The 24,759-nt window shown below is 46.0% G+C and overlaps 1 protein-coding gene across 1 annotated transcript in view; it reads right to left on the reverse strand.

Annotated features, from left to right (window-relative positions):
- DNHD1 (dynein heavy chain domain 1) overlaps positions 1 to 24,759 on the reverse strand; it is a 79,388-nt gene that overhangs the window by 14,704 nt on the left and 39,925 nt on the right. The window contains exons 15-30 of the mRNA XM_058662288.1: positions 24,451 to 24,576; positions 24,083 to 24,359; positions 20,392 to 20,519; positions 20,093 to 20,291; positions 19,600 to 19,694; positions 18,841 to 19,048; positions 14,386 to 14,511; positions 13,933 to 14,030; positions 10,938 to 13,827; positions 10,552 to 10,747; positions 10,196 to 10,388; positions 9,280 to 9,568; positions 1,013 to 2,612; positions 638 to 846; positions 241 to 535; positions 65 to 167 (exon numbers count right to left, since the gene is read on the reverse strand). Of these exons, the coding sequence (XP_058518271.1) occupies positions 65 to 167; positions 241 to 535; positions 638 to 846; positions 1,013 to 2,612; positions 9,280 to 9,568; positions 10,196 to 10,388; positions 10,552 to 10,747; positions 10,938 to 13,827; positions 13,933 to 14,030; positions 14,386 to 14,511; positions 18,841 to 19,048; positions 19,600 to 19,694; positions 20,093 to 20,291; positions 20,392 to 20,519; positions 24,083 to 24,359; positions 24,451 to 24,576 (7,032 nt within the window). The remainder of the gene's footprint in view (positions 1 to 64; positions 168 to 240; positions 536 to 637; positions 847 to 1,012; positions 2,613 to 9,279; positions 9,569 to 10,195; positions 10,389 to 10,551; positions 10,748 to 10,937; positions 13,828 to 13,932; positions 14,031 to 14,385; positions 14,512 to 18,840; positions 19,049 to 19,599; positions 19,695 to 20,092; positions 20,292 to 20,391; positions 20,520 to 24,082; positions 24,360 to 24,450; positions 24,577 to 24,759) is intronic.

Consider the following 24,759-nt stretch of genomic DNA (forward strand, 5'->3'; position numbering starts at 1 on the left):
AAGGTGACTTCTGAGTGCCTACATTGACATTACAACGTAAACCTCACAATGTCCTTCCCTTTACCTTGTGGGAGCCTTTCAGCTGCTGTTCCAAGTTGAAGACCAGGCTGGTGAAAGTACTGTGCTGCTCAATCAGCATGCGCAGGTTCTCCAGGGCATTCTGGATTCTGGAGATTAATGGGCTAGTGAGTAGATGCGAAGGAAAAGGGGGAGGAACACTGCGGGCATGTGGTCACTCACCTCTGAGCGCTATTCTCCATCTTCAAGGTAAACTGTTGATGCAGCAGCAGAAAGGTGTTCAGGAAGTCCAGGAAGGTTTTAGGAGTGACAAGTGGCAATGCAGGGCACAAGTGTTCAAGATAGCTGGCAGCCGAAAGATGGATGAAGGCCATGGCTTTGGCCACACTGGGAATTGAGGCATGGAGGTCTGGGTATTTCAAGGAACCTACAGTGGTCATGGCTTTAACCTGCTCTTGTAAGTTGGTTGGAAAAAAGGAAAAGGAGGGCAGAAGAAATGATGGGACCTCAACGGGCTCTACAGAGGAAAAAAGAGTGATTGGCTTAGTTAATAACCTTCATTAGACTTGGTTGACATAAGTGATAATGATAGGTTTTAAAAAAATAAAAAGGGACTCACCATCATCATGGGGTAGATTCGGAACACTTCCCAGGTGGTATTTGGCCACTTTGACCAGGGCAGCCTGATTCCACGGTTCATAGCGGTCGATGCTGGCGATGGTTAATTGAAGGAGCCTCAGAAAAAGGGTAGAAGGTAGCTGCTTGTGGGCCTGGTCATCTCCAATCAGGAAGAACATGTGCAGATGGCTGCTCACTTGCTGGTAGAACCTGTGTACCAGAAGCTCAGCTGCTGTCTTCTCCTAGACCTGCTTGCCCAACTGGGTCCCTTATCCCTCTACCTTCTGAGCCCTGACAGCCTCCCATAGACTTCCTTTTGGTTTTTTTGGCCAGGAGATAGGAGGAAAGGAGATTCACATCGGGTTCTTTGCCTCACCTCCGCAACACGAATTCCTTCTTCAAGTTATGTTTGGCACTGAGGTTCTCCCTGGGCAGTTGTTCTTCAATGCTGTCCAGATCTGACTCTGTGTACTGGTCAGGGAAACTGCCTGAGGTGGCTAGGGCTAGCAAACGGTGGAAAGTTCTGAGATTTGCAACATTAGCAACCAGCAGGGCTGCTGGCTGATTTAACATGCCAGCATGCCAGCTGGCATCTCGTAGGCATTGAAGAATAGCCTTCTCTGACTCGGATGGCAGATGAAACAGGCGTACCTGACAAATGCTAGTGGCCAGAGTGACGGCAGTATGGCGCCCAGTTCCCAGAGTCCCTGAGAGCAGTAGGCCATGCTGCCTGGGTCTGGCCAGTACCCGGACCAGACGGGCCACATGCTGGGCCATAGAGTGGCATCGAGCAAGGTGAGGGCTCAGCCCCAGCTGGGCAGCTGAGGTGGCTAGCTGCTCCTCCAATGTCTCCCACTGCCGTTCCAGGTACAAGTTGGGGCTGTCAGAGTTGGACGCCAGTGTCAGCTTCTGACTAAAGACTAAGTCCGAGGACTTTTCCTGAGGACGGAGTAGCAACACTGGCAGCAACAGAGGTGAGACCAGGTCTGTCTGGAGTGCCTTCTGCCACATATTTTTAGCTTTCTTTCCCTGGAGCCTGTAGCTACCAGCCTTTGTGGCTTCCTCTTGCCCTATCTGGTGACTTATGCTTTCGGTAGTCTCCCTGCTTGCTGGCCTTATGGATGGTGCTAGGCATGTATCGCCAGTGTGTGAAACTGTGGTGACACGAAGGCCATAGGGGTCCTCTTCCTCCTCTGTCTCGCTGCCACTGTTACTTAGGTCCTCCCACTGAGCCAACTCTCCTTCAGATTCCACTTCAGGTACCTTCTCCCTCTCCTCATCTTCATGGTCCTTGCCTACATACTGGGAACATACCCCACAGCAGAAGACATTGTGAGTTATTTCGAGGAGCATATTGGCACAGTCAGAGCGTTCCCTAGGGGTGTCAAGTCGGTCACAAAAGGTTCTTTGGGCCTCATGCAACCAAAGACGCACCATATTGCGCAAGGCCATCATGACAGTCAGGCGGGTGCCACGCAAGCCTGACACCCTACGCAAGTGCTCCTGGTGGTTCAGGCAGTCTGTGCCACTTCGGGAACCCATTCTGGTAGGCAGTAGCTGCAGACTGCCCAGAAGATGGCTCACAGAGTGCAGGCAGAAGCGATAGTGTGGGTGAAGGGGTGAAGGCAAGAAGCATTTGCACATGGCCTCCCAGGCCTCCACAGAGGCCCGGACCAGGGCTCTTGCCAGAACACTCCCCTGTTCTATAGATGGGAAGCGCTCAAGCCAGGACTGGATGCTAGGAGTATGCCTGCTCAGCAAGGTGGTCTGGGTCATGCTGCCTAGGGCCAGCACTGTGAAAAGTCTATAGAGACGTGGGCACAGGGGGCGCTCATAGCTTCCTGGCACTGTGGCAGTGGCAAGGAAGTTGACTATAGGTTGCAGTGACTGCAGCTCCAATGTGTTGTGAACATACACGGTACCACCCATGGCCTGCCGCAGGCCCTCCAGCACTGGTTGGCAGCTCTTCTCTGGGTCTGTGGGATGTAGAAGAGTAATAATGAGGTTACGCTTGAGTTCACTGTTGTTTTTTCCCCACCTCCTGGATCTATTTCTGGCACACATGGGGATTCTAAAGGAATTCTGTGTCTCACGTGTTGGGAATGGGTGAAGGTCGTAAATTGTTCGCTCTCCATCACCCATTCCCTGAAGTTGAGTCATTTCTTTTCTCTTCCTGCCTCCAGGCCCTATTTCTATGCAACTGCAGCAAACTGAATACCGTACTAAGATGGGGGAAGCTGGGATGTCTGGAAATTGGATCTGATCACAGAGAAAAGTTGCAAGCATTTCAGTTCCAGAGAGTGGAGTTGTATGCACGAAGGCAGGCATTTAGCCTAGCAGATAAAATGCCTGCTAAGGTGCCTGTGTCCCACATTGGAAATCCTGGGTTCAATTCTTGTCTCTGGTCTTTTGCTCCATCTTCCTGCTAATGCGGACCTTGGGAAGTAGCAGTGATGGCTCAAGTAGCTGAGTTTCTGCCACCTACCTGAGAGACCTGGGTTGAGTTCCTAGCTCTTGGCTTTGGTCTAGGCTCAGTCCTAGCAATGGCAGTTACTAGGGAATAAGTCAGGTGATGGGAACTCTTTGTCAGTGTGTCACACTGTTTCTTAAATAAGTGAATACAAACTTTATTGTGTAGATTTTATTGATTTAAATAAGTAACATCTTCAATAAAGTTTTCTTAACTTTTCTAAAAGCTGTTTTACTTGAAAGGTGGAATTACAAAAGGGAAGAGACAGACACAGAGCTATTTCATCCACTGGTTAACTCCTCCAAATGGCTACGGTGGCCAGCACTATGCCCAAATGGTTGGATAGCCAGGCTGAGCCAGGAGCTCAGAGCTTCTTCTTGGTCTCCCATGTGGGTGCAGGGGCCCAAGGACTTGTGACATCTTCTATTGCTTTCCCAGGTGTATTAGCAGGAAGCTGGATAAGAAATGAAGTAGCCAGAATTTGAATCGGTATTTATGATATTTTGGTGTTGTGGATGGTAGCTTAACTTGCTGCCCCACAATGCTCGCCCCTCAGTGAATTTTAAAACTTTCAAAACTCATTAGAGAGAGACAGAGACAGAGAGCATTCATCTGCTGATTCACTCCTTGGATGCCTACAATAGCCAGGGCTGTGCCCAGCCAAAGCTGGAAGCTGGAATCCAACCCATGGAGTTAGTAGAGGAATGCAGTTTTTATGTGAATTTTCACCCCTACCTCCCAGGATCTACACCAGTAGAAAGCTGTCATCTGAAGCTGGAGCCAGCAATCTACCCGGATGCTTCAAAGGGATGCAACCATCTTAGCCAGTGTCTAAACCCTTAGGATATACGTGTGCCACTAGTTCAGTGAGTTTTGATGCACAGTTGCACTTCTCCAGGAACTACTTCAATGATACTTAGAGCATTTTAATCAACCCAGAAATTCCCTCATGTTTTTTTTTTTTTTTTTGTGCTGGTTCCACTTTATATTTTCAGCAGCTGAGTGTGAATTTCAGCTGCTCCACAATTTTGAAAACAATTGCTACTGTCAGTCTTTCCAAATTGTGTAATTTGTCTAGTGGCTGTGAAATTAATAATATTGAGCACCTTTTTCCTGTGCCTGTAGCCACTTGTAAATCTTTGGTGAAGTGTGGGTTCAAGTCTTTTGTCTACCTAAAAAAAGCTATGACTATGCCTTCCTATTGAGTTGTAAGAGCTTTTAACATATTCTGGTTCAAGTCCTGTCAGATATAAATATTATACATATTTTCTTTCTGCCTATGGCTTATTATTTCATTTACTTACTTTTTAAAAAAGATTTGTTTCCTTATTTAACTGAAAGGCAGAGTGATAGAGGGAAAATTAGAGAGAGAGAGGAGACCTCCCATTCACTGGTTCTCTCCCCTCGTGGCTGCAGCAGCTAGATCTGGGCCAGTCTGAAGCCAGGATCATTATGTGGGTCTCCACATGGGTAGCAGGGACCCAGGTACTTGGCCCATCATTCATTGCTCCCCAGGAACATCAGCAGGGAGCTGCATAGGAAGCAGTGCAGCCTGGACTTACATCAGTGCTCTGCTTTGCAATGCTTACACCTCAAGCACTGGCTTAAATGACTGTGCCACACTATCAGCCCTTGGAGGGGCACAGGCATCTAGTTTTCGTAAAATCTATTTTTTGTTTTCAGTTTTGATGAGATTATAATTTTATGGCCTATTTTAAAAGTTACACCTAACGGGTGTAAAATTTTAAATTTAAAATGTTATTGTGTTAACTTTCACACCTAGGTCTGTGTTCTGTTTATAATTGCTTTTCATTGTGTTGAGGTACTATTCAAAGTTAATGTCTTTTTTCCCTGTAAATTTCTGATGCAGACATCCAGTTGTCTCAGCATCATTCTTTGAAAAGATTATAATTTCTTTTCACTGAATTACCTTGGCAGTTTTAGTTTATTTTTAATTTTTTAAAGATTTATTTATTTTTATTACAAAGTCAGATATACAGAGAGGAGGAGAGACAGAGAGGAAGATCTTCCATCCGATGATTCACTCCCCAAGTGACCACAACAGCCGGTGCTGCACCGATCTGAAGCCGGGAACCAGGAACTTCTTTCCAGGTCTCCCATGCGGGTGCAGGGTCCCAAGACTTTGGGCCATCTTCGACTGCTTTCCCAGGCCACAAGCAGGGAGCTGGATGGGAAGTGGAGCTGCCGGGATTAGAACCGGCGCCCATATGGGAAGCCGGAGCCCATATGGGATCCTGGCACGTTCAAGGCGAGGACTCTAGCCACTAGACCACGCCGCCGGGCCCAGCAGTTTTAGTTTAAAATCAAATGATCATATTGACTAAACATGATTCTCTACTACTAGTATTTGTCTACAAGGGTACTTCAAAAACTTCATGTAAAAATGGAATTTTATGTGGAATTTTTTATGTGGAATTTATTTTTGAGTCCTACGTATAGATTACCTCACACTCTTTGTTCTCTTTTTTTTTTCTTTTTTTATGATTTATTTATTGGAAAGGCAGATTTACAGAGAGAACAGCAAGATCTGCCACCCACTGGTTCACTCCCCAAATGGCTACAACAACTGGAGCTGAGCTGATCTGAAGTCAGGAGCCAAGAGCTTCTTCCTATGGGTGCAAAATCCCAAGGCTGTGGGCCATCCTCTATTGTTTTCCCATGCCTTCAGCAGGGAGTTGAATGGGAAGTGGAGTAGCTAGGACATGAGCCAATACCCAAATGACATTCTGGCACCTGGAGGTGGAGGATTGACCAGTCAAGCCATCATGCTGGCCCTAACCTCACACCTTTTCTCCTTTACTAACAATATTATTTTTTTTTTAATTATTTATATTCCTGGGAACAGATCCCATTTGAGCATAGGTGTTATACTTTTGTGTATTGCTGAGTTCTACATAATAACATTTCAGTGAGATTTTATTTCTGCATTTATATTTGTAGAGTAGACTGTAATTTCTTTTCTTGAAATATCTTTGTCAGAACTTCACATCAGGGTATTGATCAACTCATAAAATGACTTGGGTAATGTTAACTCTTTCATTTGCTGAAAAAGTACATTTTAAAAAAGATTTCTTTATGTTATTGGAAAGGCAGATATACAGAGAGGAGGAAAGACAGCGAGGAAGATCTTCCATCCGCTGGTTCACTCTCCAAGTGGCTGCCATGGCCAGAGCTCAGCTGATTCGAAGCCAGGAGCTTCTTCCAAGTTTCCCATGCGGCTGCAGGGTCCCAAGGTTTTGAGCTGTCTTCTACTGCTTTCCCAATCCGCAGGCAGGGAGCTAAATGAGAAGCGGGGGTGCCACGATTAGAACAGACACCCATATGGGATCCCAGCATTTGCAAGGCAAGAACTTCAGCCACTAGTCTACCGCGCCGGGCCCTGAAAAAATACCTTTAAGAAGCCAAGACCCAGGAGCTTCTTCTGGGTGTCCCATATGGGTGAGGGTCCCAAGGCTTTGGATCACCCTTTACTGCTTTTGTAGGCCACAAGCAGGGAGCTAGATGGGAAGTGAAGCACTTGGGACACAAACCAGTGCCCCAATGGGATCCAGGTACATGCAAGGTGAGGATTTAGCCACTAGGCTATTGTGCTGGGCTCAATTTAAGTTAAATTTAATACTGTTTACATAGTTGAGGGGGATGCATGCCTGATATGGGTCTTTAATTAGGGTGGGAAGGGTTGAGGTATAAAGGAAGGTGGGACAAATATCTCTTTTTTTTTTCTCTCCTCTATCCCAGTGGGGGAAGGGAAGTTGGTCACTCTTTGCTGTCAGTCTACCTGGGCACCTGGAAATAAGGATGTCCTTTGATGAGAGGATCCAACATAGGAAAGAGTGTTCTGAGGGTAGTACTTGACTGCTTTTGATAGTTCTCAGATATTGTTGGCTTCTTTGCATCAGGATTGAGAAAAATCTTTGGAAGATTTATTGGCTGACTAAATGTACATTAGTGTATCTCCAGGCCCAGGAACGTGTTGCAAAGCTTGGTCTGGAAAGTGGTCCAAATATGTTCTATTTTCCATCCTCTGACAAGGCACTCGATGTACGATTCTGGCCTAGATGATCTGGCTGTCACGTTCCTGGTGTGCATCTGGACACGTTCTCCACGGTGCATGCATTGGCATTCTATGGTCAGATCAAATGCATTGTGATGTTCCCTGTGGCCAAGTGATATCCACACCACCATGTTCATAGCAGCACTGTTCACAATAGCCAGAGTCTGGAATCAACTAGTGTGGCCATCATCACATATATGTGATATACACAAAATGGAATATTATCTACTTATGAAAAAAGAAGCAAATTCTACCGTTTACAGTGAAATGGGCTAAATGGAAGGACATCTTATGGAGTGAAGCAAACCAGACCCAGAAACCCAGGAAGATAAATACAACATTGTTTCCCTGTATATGGGAGCTAAAAAAGAAATGCCATAGCAGACTAATCTTCGACTTGCAGTGCCAGTATTTCATATGGATACCAGTTCATGTCCTGGCTGCTCCACTTCCAATCCAGCTCCCTGATCATGATCAAAGAAAGCAGGAGAGGGTGGTCCAAGCTTTTGGAATCCTGCATCCACATGGAAACCTGAAAGAAGTTCCAGACTCCTGGCTCCCAGCTTCTGATCAGCTCAGCTCTAGCAGTTATGGCCATTGGGAGATGAACCAGTGGGTGAAAGACCTATCTCTTTATCTCTCCTTCTCTATCTGTAAAATCTGCCTTTCAAATAAAAGGAAAAAAAGGAAAAAGTAAAATGTGTGTATCAGTGATGTTGTAAATACAGTTCTGTAAACTACTTTATAGCTTTGTCAGACCAATAGTTCAGAATGTTAAACTATGATAGTATTAGTGATCTGTGACTACTTTACAATTTACTATATTTGGATGAAATGGTCATTTTTTCCTTTCAATTATTATCTAAAAGCTGTTGTCTATATTCCTACTAAATTAAGGAGTTTTTTTACTTTTTTTTTTTTTCAATTTGAAAGGAAGATTTACAGAGAAGGAGAGACAGAAAGAGCCTCCACTTGCTGGGAGTGGACAGGGAATGGCCACCAACAGTCAATCCCAAGCCAGGAGCTCTTTCTGGTCTCCCACAAGGGTGCAGGTCCCCAAGGCCTTGGGCCATCCTCCAGTGTTTTCTCAGTTCTTAAGCAGGGAGCTTGATGGGAAGTAGAGCAGCCAAAGATAAACCAGTACCCATATGGGATACCCGCATTGTAAATGGAAGATTCTTAGTGTTCTTTACTACCTTGTAGACCCCCTTACTAAACTTATTCAGTGAAGTAGTAAGCCTTTTTGTAGTAATGTAAATTTAAAATACATTATCTTAAAAGCTAAAAAGAGGTGTTGGGGAAGAGGGTAGCAGAGGGAGGAAGGGAATACCATTATATTCTTAGAATTGCATCTAGAAACTGTAATATTTAAAAACTAATTAGGGGCTGACATGATGGGATAGTAGGCTAATCTTCCTCCTGTGATGCCAGCATCTTATAATGGGTACCAGTTCATGTCCCGGCTGTTCTACTTCCCAATCAGCTCCATGCTTACAGCTTGGGAAAGCAGTGGATGATCGTTCAAAGCCTTGGGACCCTGCACCCCCATGGGAGAACTGGAAGATGCTTCTGGCTCCTGGCTTTGAATTGGCTTAGCTCTGGCCATTGTGGCCATTTGGGGAGTGAATCAATGGATGGAAGCTCTTTTTCTCTGTCTCGCTTTCTCTCCATAAATCTGAGTTTCCAAGAAAAATAAATAAATTTTAAAAAGTCTACCATATTGTTATGTTTTCTATTTGTCACTTTATTTTTAGTTCTTTTATTGCTTACTTTTGCATAGCTTAAACATTTATAATACTTCTTGGCTCTTTTGCTTTGCTGTTTATTATCACTGTTTTGTGATTTTTTCCTGGACTAACAATATTAATCAATATTAGGAATCATATGACACCACTTCATACTGACTTACTTGTGACTGTTGCTGAAGCTTTGTAATATTAGAATAATATAGGGGAAAATGGAGGCGGGGGAGAGGGTGGAAAGGGGAAATCCCTGTGCATATGGAACCATATCATGAAAAAAAATAAAAATGTTGTTAGATACTTTATAGTCTTAAGGGATGGCAGAGCTCCTTCCTTTCCTCCTCTCAGCTCCTTACCAGAAGCAGCCAGGTGCAAATCCTCCAGCAGGAAGAGGATGTAGCCTTTAGAATCCAGATGTAGCCCAGACCAGGAGCTGCCTTTTGCTTGCCCCTGGAATCCTTTGCTCAGCAGCAGGCGAAGGTGGGCGGAATTGAAGGCAGGGTGGATGGCGGTGTAGGTGTAAGGGTGGTTTGGCTCCACGAGCACCTCCACAAAGGTGGATTTTCCCGTGGCTGCCTCTCCAGCTAGCATTACGGGTTGTCCCCTGGACAGAAGCAGGTCCACCATGTACAGAAGTCGTTCAGTCTGCAGGACAGAGTAGGGCTTACTATAGCAATTCCACTATAGGATAGTAATTTAGGTGAAACTTGTCTTAAAGCTATATTGGGACTTTTATTCATGTGAGCCAGTCTTACTTTTAACATATTGGTTACTCATTACTATGTCAATTAATTCCATAATGATGTAAATTTTTGCTGATGGTATGTTGGAGCTTTCAATTGACTGGGATGATACTCTGCTGGCTCTGTCTTCAGACCAGAAAGGGTATACCTAAGAAGCCGTTGAACTTGACTGGACAATAAGATGTTGGACTCTATGTTTGGTATACGCTTGCAATGGGGGAATCTCAACTGAACTTGAGCTGTGGTTATGCGACAAGGTGGAGGAATCCACCATGGTGGGAGGGTTTGGGGAGGGGTGGGGAGAACCCAAGTACCTATGAAACTGTGTCACATAATACAATGTAATTAATGAATTAAAAATAATAAATAATAAAAAAAGCTATATTGGGAGAGAATATTGTGTACTCTTATGATTGTGAAAATACATCAGAGGTTGTGAGCTGGTGGGCCTTACCTGGACCTTGAACATGAACCACTCCTAAGGCAGCTCCTCAAGTCCCAGCCCCATTTACTGTCCCACTGTCCTCACCTGTGTACAAGGGTGGAAGGTTCCCAAAGGTCCCTTGATACGGCTGCTCAGGTATTGGCCGGTGAAAGGGACCAATGTCCCATCTTCAGGGTTAACATGAAGATCAAATACCAAGACTGAGCGTGGCAAATCAGGGTAGTTGGAGAGGCAGCCAATAGAATTCCTCATGAAGGTATCAAAGAGGGGCCAGAGCCTGCTCAAATGGAGACAACAGCAGCAGAGTCGGACGTTATAATGGTTCTATGACACACTCATAAACACCACCATGCCCCAACAGTGATGTCACATGGGTTTAACCTCCCCGGGTCCATCCACCTCAGCCCTCTGCATCCCACATCCCCTATCCTCACAGGTACCTAGAAGGAAGGTGGGCTCCAAAGCTCCAGATGAGGGCAAAAACAAAGCTGCTGACAGCCCTCAAATGTTCCCTTTGCTTATTTGGTTCACTGTCACTGTCAAACTGGGTCTTGGGTTGAGAGATACTTTTAGAAGAAATGTCACTTGGGACTACATAATCTTCATAGAGGAAATCCTCTGCAGTAGACATTATAACTAGAATAGGAATCCAAACAGGGGGGAAAAAGGAAGCACAGAGCAATGAGAAGAGGTTAATTATGTTTTACTTCTCACTTTCAGTCCTGTGGGTCAGCTCCACCAAAGTATCCATTTCCCCTGGTTCCAGGAATACTCCAGCCACCCTCAGGGCCCCATCTCTCCAAAATCAGCCCTTCCATCTCCCCACCTGGGCTATATGGCTTTTCTTCCTTATCTAGGTGCAGATGAGGGTCAAGTAGACCACGTAAGATGCGGGCCAGGCTGGTGACTTCAGCCACGCCTGGGCACACAGCCTGCTGCCCATGTACTTGCAGCAGAGAGTTGGCACCCTGACGGGTGAGGAATCGGAGCGTTGCAGGCACCAGAACTTCAGCTAGGCGGTTGAGTTCAGTGATAGTTTTGAGCTGCAGACGGTACTCATGGGGCAGAGTGGCCATGAGGACAGTAAGCATGGACTGCCAAGTTTGTTCCCCACCACACCAGACTAGAGCACAACGGCCCACCAAAGTAGGGGACATTCCTGTTGTGTCTGCCAGCTCCATCAAGAGAAAGGTGCCTGGAGGTCGTGCCATCTGCTGGCCATTGGGGAGGCTAAGCTGGGGAGGGTCACTCAAGAGGCAAGTGATGGAGTCCAGCCAAGCAGCACTGGAGGCCCCATCACACACTATCCAGTGCTGGATCCCTTTTGATTCCTCTGTCTTCCCCGTTGTAGCTATGCTATTATACTGAGGAGCCATTCGAAGTAGTCTGGGGAAGACACCAGGGTGCCAGCAAGGGCCCTCTAACCATCCCAGGAACTCTTGGGAGCTGAGCACACTGGGGTACAGGTGGGCAATTTCCACAGATTGACAGCCCTGGGTTGAGGTGTCCTGTGTGGCTGTTAGCCGATTCTGGATCTTCAATAAGCTTTGCCAACAAGTGGTCTTGCCACTGCCAGCAGGACCCAACAGCAGAATGCCTGAAGACCGGTTCAGGGCTTGGCTCAGCTGATCTAGGGATGCCAGAGTGTCAGGGCCAGGATACAAACCTACCTGTCGCAATTCCTCCACCATTAATGGTTTTATCAGCCTGTGAGCCACAGGCTCTGCCGGAACTTGGCGGGCATTAGGGAAAAGCCCATGGAGCAGCTCTTGGAGGTTGCGCAGGCGAGCCCCATCAAGGATGTTGAAGAGTGGTGAGCGCAACAGGGCACGGAGCAGGGCAGCCTCCTCCATGGCAGCTAGGCTCTGGGGCTGCTGGGACTGGAGTTCCACCTTGGACACATTTAGTGTTTGAATTGTGTCTTCTAATATTTGCTTGAGCAATGGCAAGCGGCCTGGCAGGGACCCAGACACAAGCTCACGCTCTAGAGAGAAGAATTTGGATAGGCGGATAGCCATGCGGGAGGCATCCTGTAGCCCTGCACCCAGCAGTGTCAGCTCCGCCACTTGCTGTAGGTCTGGCAGTGCCAATGACACAGGTCGTAGTAACAGGTGCAGGTTGGCAGGCACAGCAGGGCCTATGGCACGCAAGGCCAGAAGACAGCCATAGCCAAGGCATACAGACACATGGTGTTTCTCAAAGAAGCCACTGCCAAGTAGCTGGGGCTGGGTGGGGTCTATGGTCCCAATGTTTCGGGAGACCTCCTGGTACAGAGGGGCATAGAGGTGGTGCAGTTCAGCCAGGCGCTGGCCCAGGGCAGAAAGCAAGCCAGGGGGCAGATGGTGAACTGTCTCCAACAGCAGCCAGGCACCACCCTGCAGAGCACCATTAAGGTAGTTGCTCAGGCAGCGGGCCTCTATCTGAGGCAAGCAAGGCATCATCACCAGCTGGCGGCCCAGGACCCATGCTAAACCATTCACCAGAGCTGTCTTGCCCACACCTTCAGGGCCCACTAGGGTCCCATAGGCCACCTCCTCCAAGGCCAGTAACAGAACCAAAACTGGTCGCTCAGGCAGCAGGATAGGTAGTGGTTCTAGTCTTGGACCTAGGTATTCATAATTGTATAGGAAGGACCGTCCCAGTACATCTACCCAACATGCAGGTGGTGGCATAGAGGACTCTGGAGATGCAACAGTCTTAAGATTCTGCAGTGGGCTTTTGGGAATCAAGTGAGGTGAACCCAGGTGATACTTGAGTTGGCGGACCCAGTGGAAATCTGTTGGGTCACTTACCTGATGCTGTTCAAAGAGCTGTGCTATATCCCGGTGAGTCACTGCCATGACCAGCAGGGCACTAAGCAGGCTGGTCTGGCGGGGAGAAAGCAGGGGTTGTTCACCCTGGGAACCCCTCTGGGTCCGTAAAAATTGCACCAGTACTTCAAGCTTGTGCATGTGCTCAGGGACCATGGCCAGGAGCCCACCCTCTAGCAGAGCCTCTTCCATCTCAGCCCACCACACCACCTTTTCTGCTATCAGCACGCACTGCCATGGGAAGGTCTGGACTAAATCTAGCCAGTGATGGATATACAGTTGCTGTGACAACTGGCTTTTTGGGTGCACCTTCTTGAAGGCCTTACCTAGGGATGGGTCATGAGTAAGGCGGGTGGCCACACAATCCTGCAATGTATGCACCAGTGTCAAGCGCAGACACTTCTCCAGAGAGGCCAGCCACTTGGGAAGATCTAGATGCAGCCGAAGGGGCTTGCGCAGCTTCACCTGCTCCCCACTGTCCCCTAGCACAGCAAACGCTTCTACCTGAGACTGTGTGCCTGGGCTCAACTCCTCATCGCCCGTACTTTTCTCTTCGGTTGAACTGGACTTGAGGCTCACAGCACGTACATGAGGAAAGCAGCGTTGTACCCACAGCTGGGTCTCGAAGGATTCTATAGGGGCAGCCAACAGGGCCACCAGCTCACTGTCGCTGAGGAAGAAGAGGCGGGGGAAGTGAGCACACACTTCATACAGCACGTTCTCCAGAGCCATGATGATGCCCTCCAGCTCCATTGACCCAGTTTGCAGCAGCTGCTGCAGCTGCTGGCCTTGGAAGTGAGGACTCCTCTTGGCACTGGGCACAATCAGTGACATCACCATGGGGTCAGCGACAGAGATGAACATCAAGGTTCGATACTGATCATCCATGGCCTTGAAACGAGAGTGCTGTGTCAAGGGAAGGGGGTAACAGTGAGGACCAACTGGAAGGGGCATTTCTGACTCTCTACCCTGAGGCCCACTGTTCAGGAGCACCTTGCCTCCCTCCCCTACCAGCTCAGCTTTTGGAAACTGGATCTTCATTTCATGCAGAACTTTATGCAGAAAAATCCACTTCTGCTGGAAAGTCACCCACACATCCAGCAGGGCATCTGGGTAAACAGTCAGAAAAACACCAATGGGCAACACTAGGATTCTATTTTCTGCAAATGGTGGTCATGCGGTGGGGGTGGGGGTGCATAGGGTATGGGTGAAATAATCCTGCTTGTGCCCTACCTCACCTGCCCAACCAAAAATCAGCAAGACCCTGATACCTTGTTAAGGGAAATAAAACTTTCATTTTAAATAAAGACGTGGCCACCTCATCCCAAGAAACAGTTTTGAAGGAAGTCCTCATTCTATCACTCATATCTTGGTCCACTTAACTTTCACCTCTTACTCCCCAGATCTCATTCCCTCTGGGCCAGCCTGCCTGAGGGTCCAGCCAAGTCACAAGCCTGCACTCACCCAAGTTATGCATGATGGTCAGCCACTCCAAAGCCATTCTGTGTAAGTCTCCTGACTTTTGGGTGGCCAGGATGTTGAGCAGTGTCTGGAGACATTCTTGGATGGAATCCTGTAGGCTGCTGTAGCCTAAAGAAGAAAAGGCTGAGTTGGCCATCAGATGGGACAAGGGCAGGGACCAGGAAAGAAAAGAACATGCCAGGGTGACTTTCCAGGGGAGGCAATTACACAGTGATCCCAATTCCCTTTCTGTCATTGAGGACTGTACTGGAAAACAAGGTATAAGCAGGAAAGCACAGTGGTGTCAAAAAGAAGCAGTTATGAGGAGGGCTTATGGTCAGCTGATTTCCCCAGCTAGATCACTAGATCACTAGATCACTCCACTAAGCATTCACCTAGTGCCACACGTGTTCTTTTTTTTTTTAAGATTTATTTTATTTTCATTACAAAGTCAGATATACTGAGAGGAGGAGAGATAGAAAGGAAGTGGAGCTGCCGGGATTAGAACCAGCGGCCATATGGGATCAAGGCCAGGACCTTAGCCACCAGGCCATGCTGCCGAGCCCCACACGTGTTCTTTGAAGAGCCACAACCACCAGCCTGGGCAGAAGATCCAGTGACTCCAGGTGTCTTTAAAATATTTCTGTAACAAGAATGCTCATTATGGAATGAAAGTACTTCCTGGTAAGAAAGTTGAGATTCACATTGCTGCTTCAAGATGTGTTCCACCATGCTATGGGAGGCTAGGGCTGAAAGTGAAGTAGGAACTTTAACTAGAGTGAAAATGGGAGAAAAAAGAACCCTGCTGTGCAGAAAATTCTCAATACTTTGTCCTCAGAAAGAAAGAACTTCTCTAAAGAAACAGTGTTGGAGAAATATTTTCAGTTCCTCTGTCTAACCTCTTGACTTGCTCCTCCCCAAGAAAGGAGGTAAAAGACCCATCTCTTTTGCTCTAAGAAATGTGAAGCAAGCAACAGTTCTCCACACAGTTCTCTAGGTAAGTACACTTTAAATTTCTTCTGCATATCCACACAGATTTCAAGATCTAAACTGATTTGGGAGGGAGGCTGTGAAGAGTTATTGCAAGGTCTCGCTGGATGCTTGATCTAACTCCAAACTGACACCATAGTCTCTCCAAGCACAGTTTCTTGGAGATAATAACTATGATACTGTATTGTTCTCTTCATCTATCTCCTCGTTCTGATTTAATTAAAAATCTAAGAGGGACAATTAATAATCAGTAGATATCCTCATCTCAGCAGAAACTTGCCCTCCTGGGGCAAAAATTAAATACATAAGAAGTTTTATCATCTTGGGCTCATTTGGTAGACAAAGCCACTGAGTTCATGGTGTATGGCTGCCACAAAATGCAGTCTTTGGTTAACATGCCTGAATTTGACAAAAAAAAAAAAAGTTTGGTACAGAGAAAAGAGAGAGCCCAGAGGGAGAATCCCTATCATACATGTGGTTGGTGCCAATGTCAGCTTGAAGGTAGAAGGGAAAACTGGGAGGGAGTGAAGGTGGGGAAGAACTGTGCACATGTCAGTAAAGACTCAGAGGATCCAGACTAGTGGATGAAGTCATGCCCAATGACAGCAAAAACTATCCAGGCCCTGTTCTCTGCACTATGAATTCATACGTGTTACTTTTAGAAGAAGATGAATCTGAATATGGTGTAGAAAAGTGTTGAAAGTTAATTAGAAGCAATTCCGAAAAAACAAAAACAAAAACAAAAACAGAAACAGGGTTAGAGATGGCCAAAAGGAACTGCCTAAACTGTGCACATAAAAATGTGGGAAGATACTGAGCTTTGGGTCATGGTGCAAATGTTAACCACAAACATTCAGATTTGTATCTGTCAGTCAACATCAGAAGAAATCTTAGGAATCCCTAATCAGAGAGAAATGAGTAAGGAGTCTGGGTGCCATTTATCAGTGTGTTCCAAATGCTTGGGGAAGGCATCCTTAACAAAATATTGAACCCGATAAAAGGTGACAAGCATGAAGAGTTTGTGAGATAAGGACTACCCATGCCAGCACACAAAGGACACACATTCTCCTCCCAGCAGAAGATGAACCAGTTGCACATCTTGCTCAGTTGGACTCCTATGTAGCTTGTATGTAGTGTGTGTCCACCCACTTGTTTCTTTCCCCAATGCTGTCATCCTAGTCTAGGACACTGTAACTTTTCATTTGCATTACACTATCTCTTAACTGACCTTCCAGTGCCCATTCTTTGTCTCCCTTCAATCCATCTCCATATTGAAACTAAGGTGATATAGTTAATGAAAATCTAGTGTCATCCATCTCCTTAGAAAACGTGTCAAGGCTACCCACTGTTTTCATGTCAATGAGTAAATCCCTAATTAGGCACAGAAGACATTCCATGTTCTCACCTCTACAGCTTCATTTGCACCAATTCCTCTTCCATTACTCTCTGGGCTTGAGCTACAGTAAGCTGCAAGTTCTTTTAGTAAAAGCTCTTCATTCTTTTTTTTAAAGATTTATTCATTTTATTACAGCCAGATATACACAGAGGAGGAGAGACAGAGAGGAAGATCTTCCGTCCGATGATTCACTCCCCAAGTGAGCCACAACAGGCCGGTGCGCGCCGATCCGAAGCCGGGAACCTGGAACCTCTTCCGGGTCTCCCACGCGGGTGCAGGGTCCCAAAGCATTGGGCCATCCTCGACTGCTTTCCCAGGCCACAAGCAGGGAGCTGGATGGGAAGTGGAGCTGCCGGGATTAGAACCGGCGCCCATATGGGATCCCGGGGCTTTCAAGGCGAGGACTTTAGCCGCTAGACCACGCCACCGGGCCCAAAAGCTCTTCATTCTTACCATAAAACAGACTAATGCCCAAAAAACTCAAACTCAATTTAGCTTCTGTGAGTTGAATTATGTGCTCACAAAAGACACAGTGTGCTTGAAAATCAATTTATATAGGGGAGGGGAGAATCCCAGTACCTATAAAACTGTGTCACATAATGCAATGTAATAAAAATAAAATAAAATATAATTTTTAAAAAAAGAAAATCAATTTATATGAGTTATAATTGTACAGAAATTAATCTAATATTGTATTAACCATTGAAATAAGAGACAAGGATTGCTGTTTCTATGACAACTATGCAGGGTTTTGATACAGGTGAGCTGATAAAAACATGCTATTAGGTTTAGGAAAGTCAACTTAAAAAAATAGTAAATAAAATTTGAAGGGTTGGTGTGGTAGCTCAACAGGCTAATCCTCCACGTGCAGGGCCCCTGTATTCAATGAGCACTGGTTTGACTCCCAGCTACTCTGCTTCTGATCCAGCCCCCTGCTTATGCACTGGGAAAGCAGAAGAGAATGGCCCAAAGCCTTCAGCCCATGAACCCATGTGTGAAACTCAGATGGAAGCTCTTGACTCTCTGTTTTGGATTGGCTCAGCTTTGGCCATAGTGGCCATTTGGGGAGTGAATCAAAAAATGGAAGTTCGTTCTCTATCTCTCTTTCTCTCTGTAAATCTGTTTTTCAGTCAATCTGTATTTCAAATAAAAATAAATGAAACTTTAAAAAAGTGGAGAACATTTCTGGCCCAGGTAAGATGTGTTTGTGTTGCTGTCCAACTTTGCAAAGAGTCCAAGTAGAAATGACAGATGTTGCATTAACACAAGAAAGGCAAAGAGGAACTATCAATGGACCCCAAATCAAAGAACTCTTATTCTTAGTTTAAAAATTAAACAAATAAATGTACATGCTTATGGGTTAATCTAAAATAAAACTTGGGGCTATATATGCATCAACTTCTATGATTGTATTATCTACTATCCTTGGACTCATTGCTTTGATTTCTGTGTTGTACAAGACACTTTCTCCTCTGTTAGTGAGTTCCCAACCTTATCGTCTTGGATGGTTATACATACAAGTGTGCTGTTCTCTGTCTGGCATGTCCATCTCACCTTGCAAGCGAGGCAAACTTCTACCTACATAGTCAGCATGAGGCCTCTGCCAAAAACGGTTTCTCTGATTCTTCCTGGTTCCTTGAGCCACTTCTCCTACCCTCATTAAAGTATTCCATCATGCACATAAACTGTTTTCTGTCCCTCACTGGTCAGGATTGGTACCTGTAAAACTCATGGTCCCTTGTATTTGGTACAGAAGAGGCAGGGAAGCTGAATTTCAGGAGAGAATAAATAAAGGAATGAATAATGCATAAAATCAGACAGCACAGTGCATTATAGAAGACAGAGTATGGAAAGGTAGAGAGAAGGGACCATGAGGAATTTCTGAGGACAACCAGGAAGGGAAATACCTTGGCTGGAAGAGGCAGATATTGGGTGGGAAGAGTGGGGTTGATATGGGGCAGGCTTCTGAGATTAAGGAACTCATGGAAAACACTGCAGGGATTGGTAGAGGTGATGCATGAAAATGGCCACTAGTATGGGGCGTTCACTGGGCCACAAGGGCGGGATCTCACCTGACAGGACAAAGGTGCCGCTATCCTTGTCCATGACCTCCAACTGGGAACTGTAGACTGCCTGCCTCTTGGAGTGCTCTGAGACTGGGGGCTTGTAGGGCACATGCAGGATGAAGTTGAGAAGGCGTAGCTGGCGCGTTTCCCAGTGGCGCTGTACCCGCTGTAGGCTCTCTTGGGCTTGAATTCGTTCATTTTCACATTGCCAGACCTAGAATAGCTGGGTCTCAGGAACCAGGACTGAGTAATGGTCCAGGAGATAACTTAGGAGCTGAAGCTTGGATGCTGAGTCTGAGGCAGAAGTCTGGGGCCATGGCTCCGGGGAGCAGAGGTGTTCGAGAAGAAGGACAATGAGATCATCAGGATACAGACAGGTCACATCAGCAGCATCTAACTAAGGCCTCCGCCTTGAGACCATCGTTTTTTGTGAGACATTAGTTCAACAGTCAGCATGTGGTTTTTTGGGACAGAGTGAGTGTTAGGGACAACTATCATTGTGTGCTCATACTCCTCATCTACCCTGAGGGGCTGGGGAGGGGTATTATCTTAGTTACAGAGTTTGGAACCATTCATCATTCTTTACTGGAGACTTAAGGAGACAGGTCCTACCCTCCAGTCCGCAATGTCACACCCTCATTTTCTCACATGCCAATATCCGCTGCCCCCTTAATTCAAGGAACCGTTGGGCCTGGTTTTATTATCAGTCATAGGCATGGCCCCCTCTTCCTCCTTCTACCCTTCCCTACCTTCTATCAGTCCCACCTGATAAATTCGATCTGTATACTCCAGCAATGGACAAGAGAGCAACTGGCCCAATGTTATGAGTTCCATACTCGGGACGCTGCCCAGTCCCAACTCTGGAGGTAGAACAGACAAGTCAGAATAACATGTTGTTTGCATGACAGTCCAGCCCACATTCCAGAGCTCAGCTCCCCGTGGAGCCCAGAGCCCAAATCTAGGACCCAGAGCCCATTCAAGCTTAAATCAGACTTCACACTATAGTTGTCAGAGTACAACACAAAGCTGAGAACTTGAATGCTCAACTGAAAACTCAGATGCTTGAGAATGCAGCTCAAGTCCAGTCCCTAACAGCAGAGAAGACCTGACACAGAGATGAGAAAGGCTGGTCCCTGTGGGAGAACGTTATGGCATGTGGGGAAGAAAGGAACAACCGGAAGGGAGGGTGTTTCCAGCGGTAGTTGGGAATGGAGCTGTCCTTCCCTTTCCCTTCCTCTCTGACTCTAGCCAAACATACCTCGGAGAAGGGATTGGTAGCTGATGCTCTGCAGTGGGAGGCTGCTCAGCTTGAGGAGCAGTGGCAGGAAGCTGCGAAATTCTTCCAGCATGCGCATGCAGCGCTGCAGCACCGGGCTGTGCATCCCCAGGGTTGTGCTCATCCGTGCTGCCTCTGTCAGCCAGCCTTCTGTTTTTTCCTGGGCCATCGCCAGATTGAACTGCAGGGCAAAGGGCCACTGTCGGCTTGAGCTCCTTCCTCCCCTCTATCTCCACAATCCCCCACCACCAGAAAAGAGCTCCAAGGAAGCGTATCAGTACCTTAGCAAAAGCCATGCACTTCCACTCACTGATATTCTCAGAGATGACCCGGTACAGGTGCCAGATGCGCTGCTGCTGCACGATCGGACGGGTCCCACAGATGGGCAAAGGCAAAGGCTTCTCATCCCCTATGAAACAAACCTGACTGAGACCTGGGCTCAGCTCCCTGTTAAAGCACTTGGGAAAACAGTGGAAGACGATTCACTACTTGGGCTCCTGCACCCACAGGGGAGACCCAGATGGGGTTCCTGGCTCTTGACTTTGGCCTGGCCCAGCCCCTGCCTCATTCCAGCCATCTGGGGAATGAACCAGTCGATGGAAGCTCTCTCTCTGTCTACCTCTCTGTAGCTTTGACTTTTAAATAAAGAAACCTTTTTCCAAAAGCTAAAATTTTAAAAAGATCTATTTATTTTTATTGGAATGGCAGATCCACAGAGAGGAGATATATGGAGAAATATTTTCTGTCTACTGGTTCATTCCCCAAGTGGCCACAATGGCTGAAGAGTCCCAAGGCTTCAGGCCATCCTCTTCTGCTTTCCCAGACCACAAGCAGGGAGCCGGATGGGAAGCGGTGTGGCTGGGGCATGAACTGGCACCCATATGGAATCCTGGCACATGTCAGGCGAGGATTTAGCCACTGAACCATTGCACCAGTCCCAAAATACCAGGCCACATTCAAGGATATTACTATGCGTGTCATTTTCATTCACCTGAATTCCAGTCTAGTCTCTTGAGTGATGTTAATTTTGATTACCTGATCTGATTTTCTCACTAGCTAATTGATGCCTTTTTTTTTTTTTGCTTCCTTGTAACTAAGAAGTAATTTCTGAAGAAAGATTGTCCCAGATAGTGCCAACATTCTGTTCCTCACTAAATTTGTCCCATCTATTGGTGATCTTGACCTGATCCAAAGTTTAGACCTGATCCAAAATTTACTATGATGGCTATAAAAAAACTTTTTCTTCATCCCTCCCCCTACATTTAACATTTAGCCCTTGGCATTCTACTGAAAGCACAAGTTTTCACTTCTCTCTTATTAATTTATTTGTTTATTATTACTATGGCTGATAAATTCCTGGTTGGAATTTTTTCCTGTTTGTTTGTTTGTTTTAACTGTACATATCTTGGTGTTCAAGTTATCCCAGATTTGGCCAGTTACCATTCCTTACATATCCTTGTGACATACTTCTTTCATCTTTTAAAAATTAATATTCCTTTACTTTCTGGCGTTAAAGAAGAAACCTCTGGGTTCATCTTGCACTTACTTTGTCACAGCTCTAGCAGCATCCATTTATCAGTGGAATTTTAGCTCCTTGTACTAAGAAATGGTCTTAGAAACCATGATCTGAGCTTAATATGGCTTATTGCTGGGGCCAGTGTGCTGGTGTTGCACTCTAATCTATGGGCACCGGTTTGTGTCCCAGCTGTTCCACTTCTGATCCAGCTCCCTGCTTATGACCTGGTAAATCATCAGAGGAAGGTCTGAGTCTTTGGACCCATGCACCTTTGTGGGAGACCTGGAGGTGGCTCCTGGATCCTGCATTTGGATTGTCTCAGATCCAGCCACTGTGGTCATTTGGGGAACGAACCAACAGATAGTATATCCCTCTCTCTCCTTATCTCTGTAACTCAGCTTTTCAAACAAAAATAAATCTCTTACCTCTCTTTTTTTTGTGGCCTCTTGCTACTGGGGATATTTTTGCTTCTTGTCTCTTTAATTTTTAAAAAAGATTTTTATTTTTTGAAAGACAGAACTACAGAGAGAGGAAGAGAAACTGAGAAAGAGAATCTTCCACCTGCTGGTTCACTTCCTAAGCAGCTGCAATGGCCAGGGCTGAGTCAGGCCAAGCCAAGAGATTGGAGCCTCTTTGAGGTCTTTCCATGGATGCAGGGGTTCAAGCAGTTAGGCTATCCTCCACTGCCTGCCTACCCCCAGGCACACCAGCAGGGAGCTGGATGGGAAGTGAAGTAGCCATGACCCAGACCAGCATCCACAGGGAATGCCCAATCGCAGGCAGAGGCCTAACCTGATATTCAACAACACTGTTACTACTTGCCCTCTTCAGAAGAGAGAGAATGAGAGAGAGAGAGAGAGAGAGAGATATGCTTGCAACTATATACATAAATGTATATTTCCAGGCATACACACATGCCTTAAAACACAATGGAAAAATGCCAGAGTAAACACCATAGAAAATGGAAGCTTGTTAGACAAGCTAAAGATTCTTTTCCAGAACTTAGAGGGGAAAACACGAGCGATGACAGAGAAGACGAAGTTGAGAGAAAACCCAGTAAATCCACAATTCATGTCAGAATACTGGAAGAAGAACACAGAACACATAAAAGTCACTGTCAAATACTGGATAAGATTAACTAGAAAAGAAAAAAATTGATTTTAGTGTTGTCCAAAATGCTAAGTATTAGACAACAATGATACAATAGAAAAAAGTGTGTCTCCAGAATTCAATACTCAGACAAGATGTTACATAAAGATGTTAGAAAGCTCTAAGATGGTAACACCTTTATTTTCTTAGAAAATAAAGTACTCAAAGAAATACTCTAGCTATTTGAATAAGGAATAAAAATAGTGAAAGCAAGTACTTGAGAAAATGGTTGTAAATAAATAACCAGTACACCTCATACGTCAAATTAGTTGCTAACATGATTATAAAATAAAGCAAATGCAAAACTAAAGAGTAAAACAGAAGATACACAGTGAAAAATAAGGCACAGTAATTAGTCATTTGGATCTAAAATCCTTGATAATGTTAACAAAATCTGGGGGTTTGTTAAGCAGACAGGGATGGAGGAAGGAGGGAAGATCAATACTGGAAGCCTAGCACCGTGTGGTGCAACTTCCTTCCTCTGGTTATTCACAAACATTGCCAACCCCTTGTAGGAAAGCCCAAGTCTATGGTTCATGTTCCTTAAGGTATGGGCTGAGGGTTTTCTAACTCCAACACAGAGAGAGAGATCTTGGCTTGAGGATAGATCCAGAGTTTACATTCCATCTGGCCATCCAATAAAATGGCCCTGGGACTGGCAACATCCATAGGCAGATGGCAGTAGTTGGTATTTGGCCAAAGGGCAATTCAGACACAACGTGATGACATTTGAGAAAAGAAACTTGAGCTTACTAAGCTGTTTACGTGGAGTAAGGGAAGCAGCCTAGCTATGCTACTGTACAGAAGAGCTCAGATCAATAGTCCTGGCCTCTTCCTACAGCGCAGTGAGCCCCTCAGAGCCCTCTTTACTCCTCATTGACTAGAGACAGTGGCTGCTGGGGCACTGAGCTCCACTCTTGTTTGGGGCTTTTGCCTGGTATAGTACTGTATTGAACAGAGTTACATAAAGATTAAGTTCTATATGAGGGCATCCTTACCTTTCCCCTGCACAGCTTTTAACCCCTGATTTCATCATATTCTAATGAAACATCCTACTACTTGCCTTTCCTACTGCACTGAGAAATCCCTCCACCTTTATCCTAAACACAGCCTTTATCCTAAGCACAATATCTGACATATCTAGTATATGAAGATGTTGACTTACAATCTGTTTTTTTTTTAAGAGACCAACATAGGCATTATAGTCCTAAAGCTTGCTTAGGATTGTGTGAGAACACAGTTCCAACCAGAACCTCAGTGGGAGCATCTACCACAGGAGGATGGTGGATAGGGCAGTGGTCTGGTACCAGTGAAGGCGGCGTAGGCGTAGTGCAGTTCATTGAGATGACTGACGGTGCTCTGGAATCGACGTTCCAGGGCGATGAGCTGCCGTTCAGTGCTCCTCTGCTCTTGCGTAGGGTCCATGAAAGGACCAGACAAAGCTTTTTCAATCAGGTTCTCCAGCTCTGCCAACGCTGCAGCCATCAGCTGCTGCAGCTTGGGCACAATCACATGTCGCTTGCTAAGCAGGAACTCTGAGGCCTGGCTTTTCTCAGACTGAAATGATTCCCACACATTTAGAAGCTGTGGAGAAAGCAGAAGGCAGCAGAATAAATGTAGCTGTAAGGACAAAGGGACAGGGGTGGCTGATCAACTCCCTGAATGGACCTCTCACCGAATTCTCCAGGGCCTCACTCTCAGCAGCGAAGAGGCTGAAGTGGATGCGGATGAGTTCATGAAGGGACTGGATGTATTCCACTCGCTCCTCCAAGTGAACGTACTGTTCATTGGCTTCATTCAGCTGCAGGGACAAAGCAGGAGAACAGCACCCTGACAACCTAGGACATCTCTCTGGGGTTATTCCTAAAGGGCAGTGCCACCCTTTTGGAGCTGAGGATCCAGACCCAGCTACAGCTTTTTTGTTGTTGTTCCTGCTGGTTTTTTTAAAAAAAGGTTTCTTTATTTTTATTGGAAAGGCAGATTT

Source organism: Ochotona princeps, chromosome 4 (assembly GCF_030435755.1).
Source record: "Ochotona princeps isolate mOchPri1 chromosome 4, mOchPri1.hap1, whole genome shotgun sequence".
Taxonomy (NCBI): Eukaryota; Metazoa; Chordata; class Mammalia; order Lagomorpha; family Ochotonidae; genus Ochotona; species Ochotona princeps.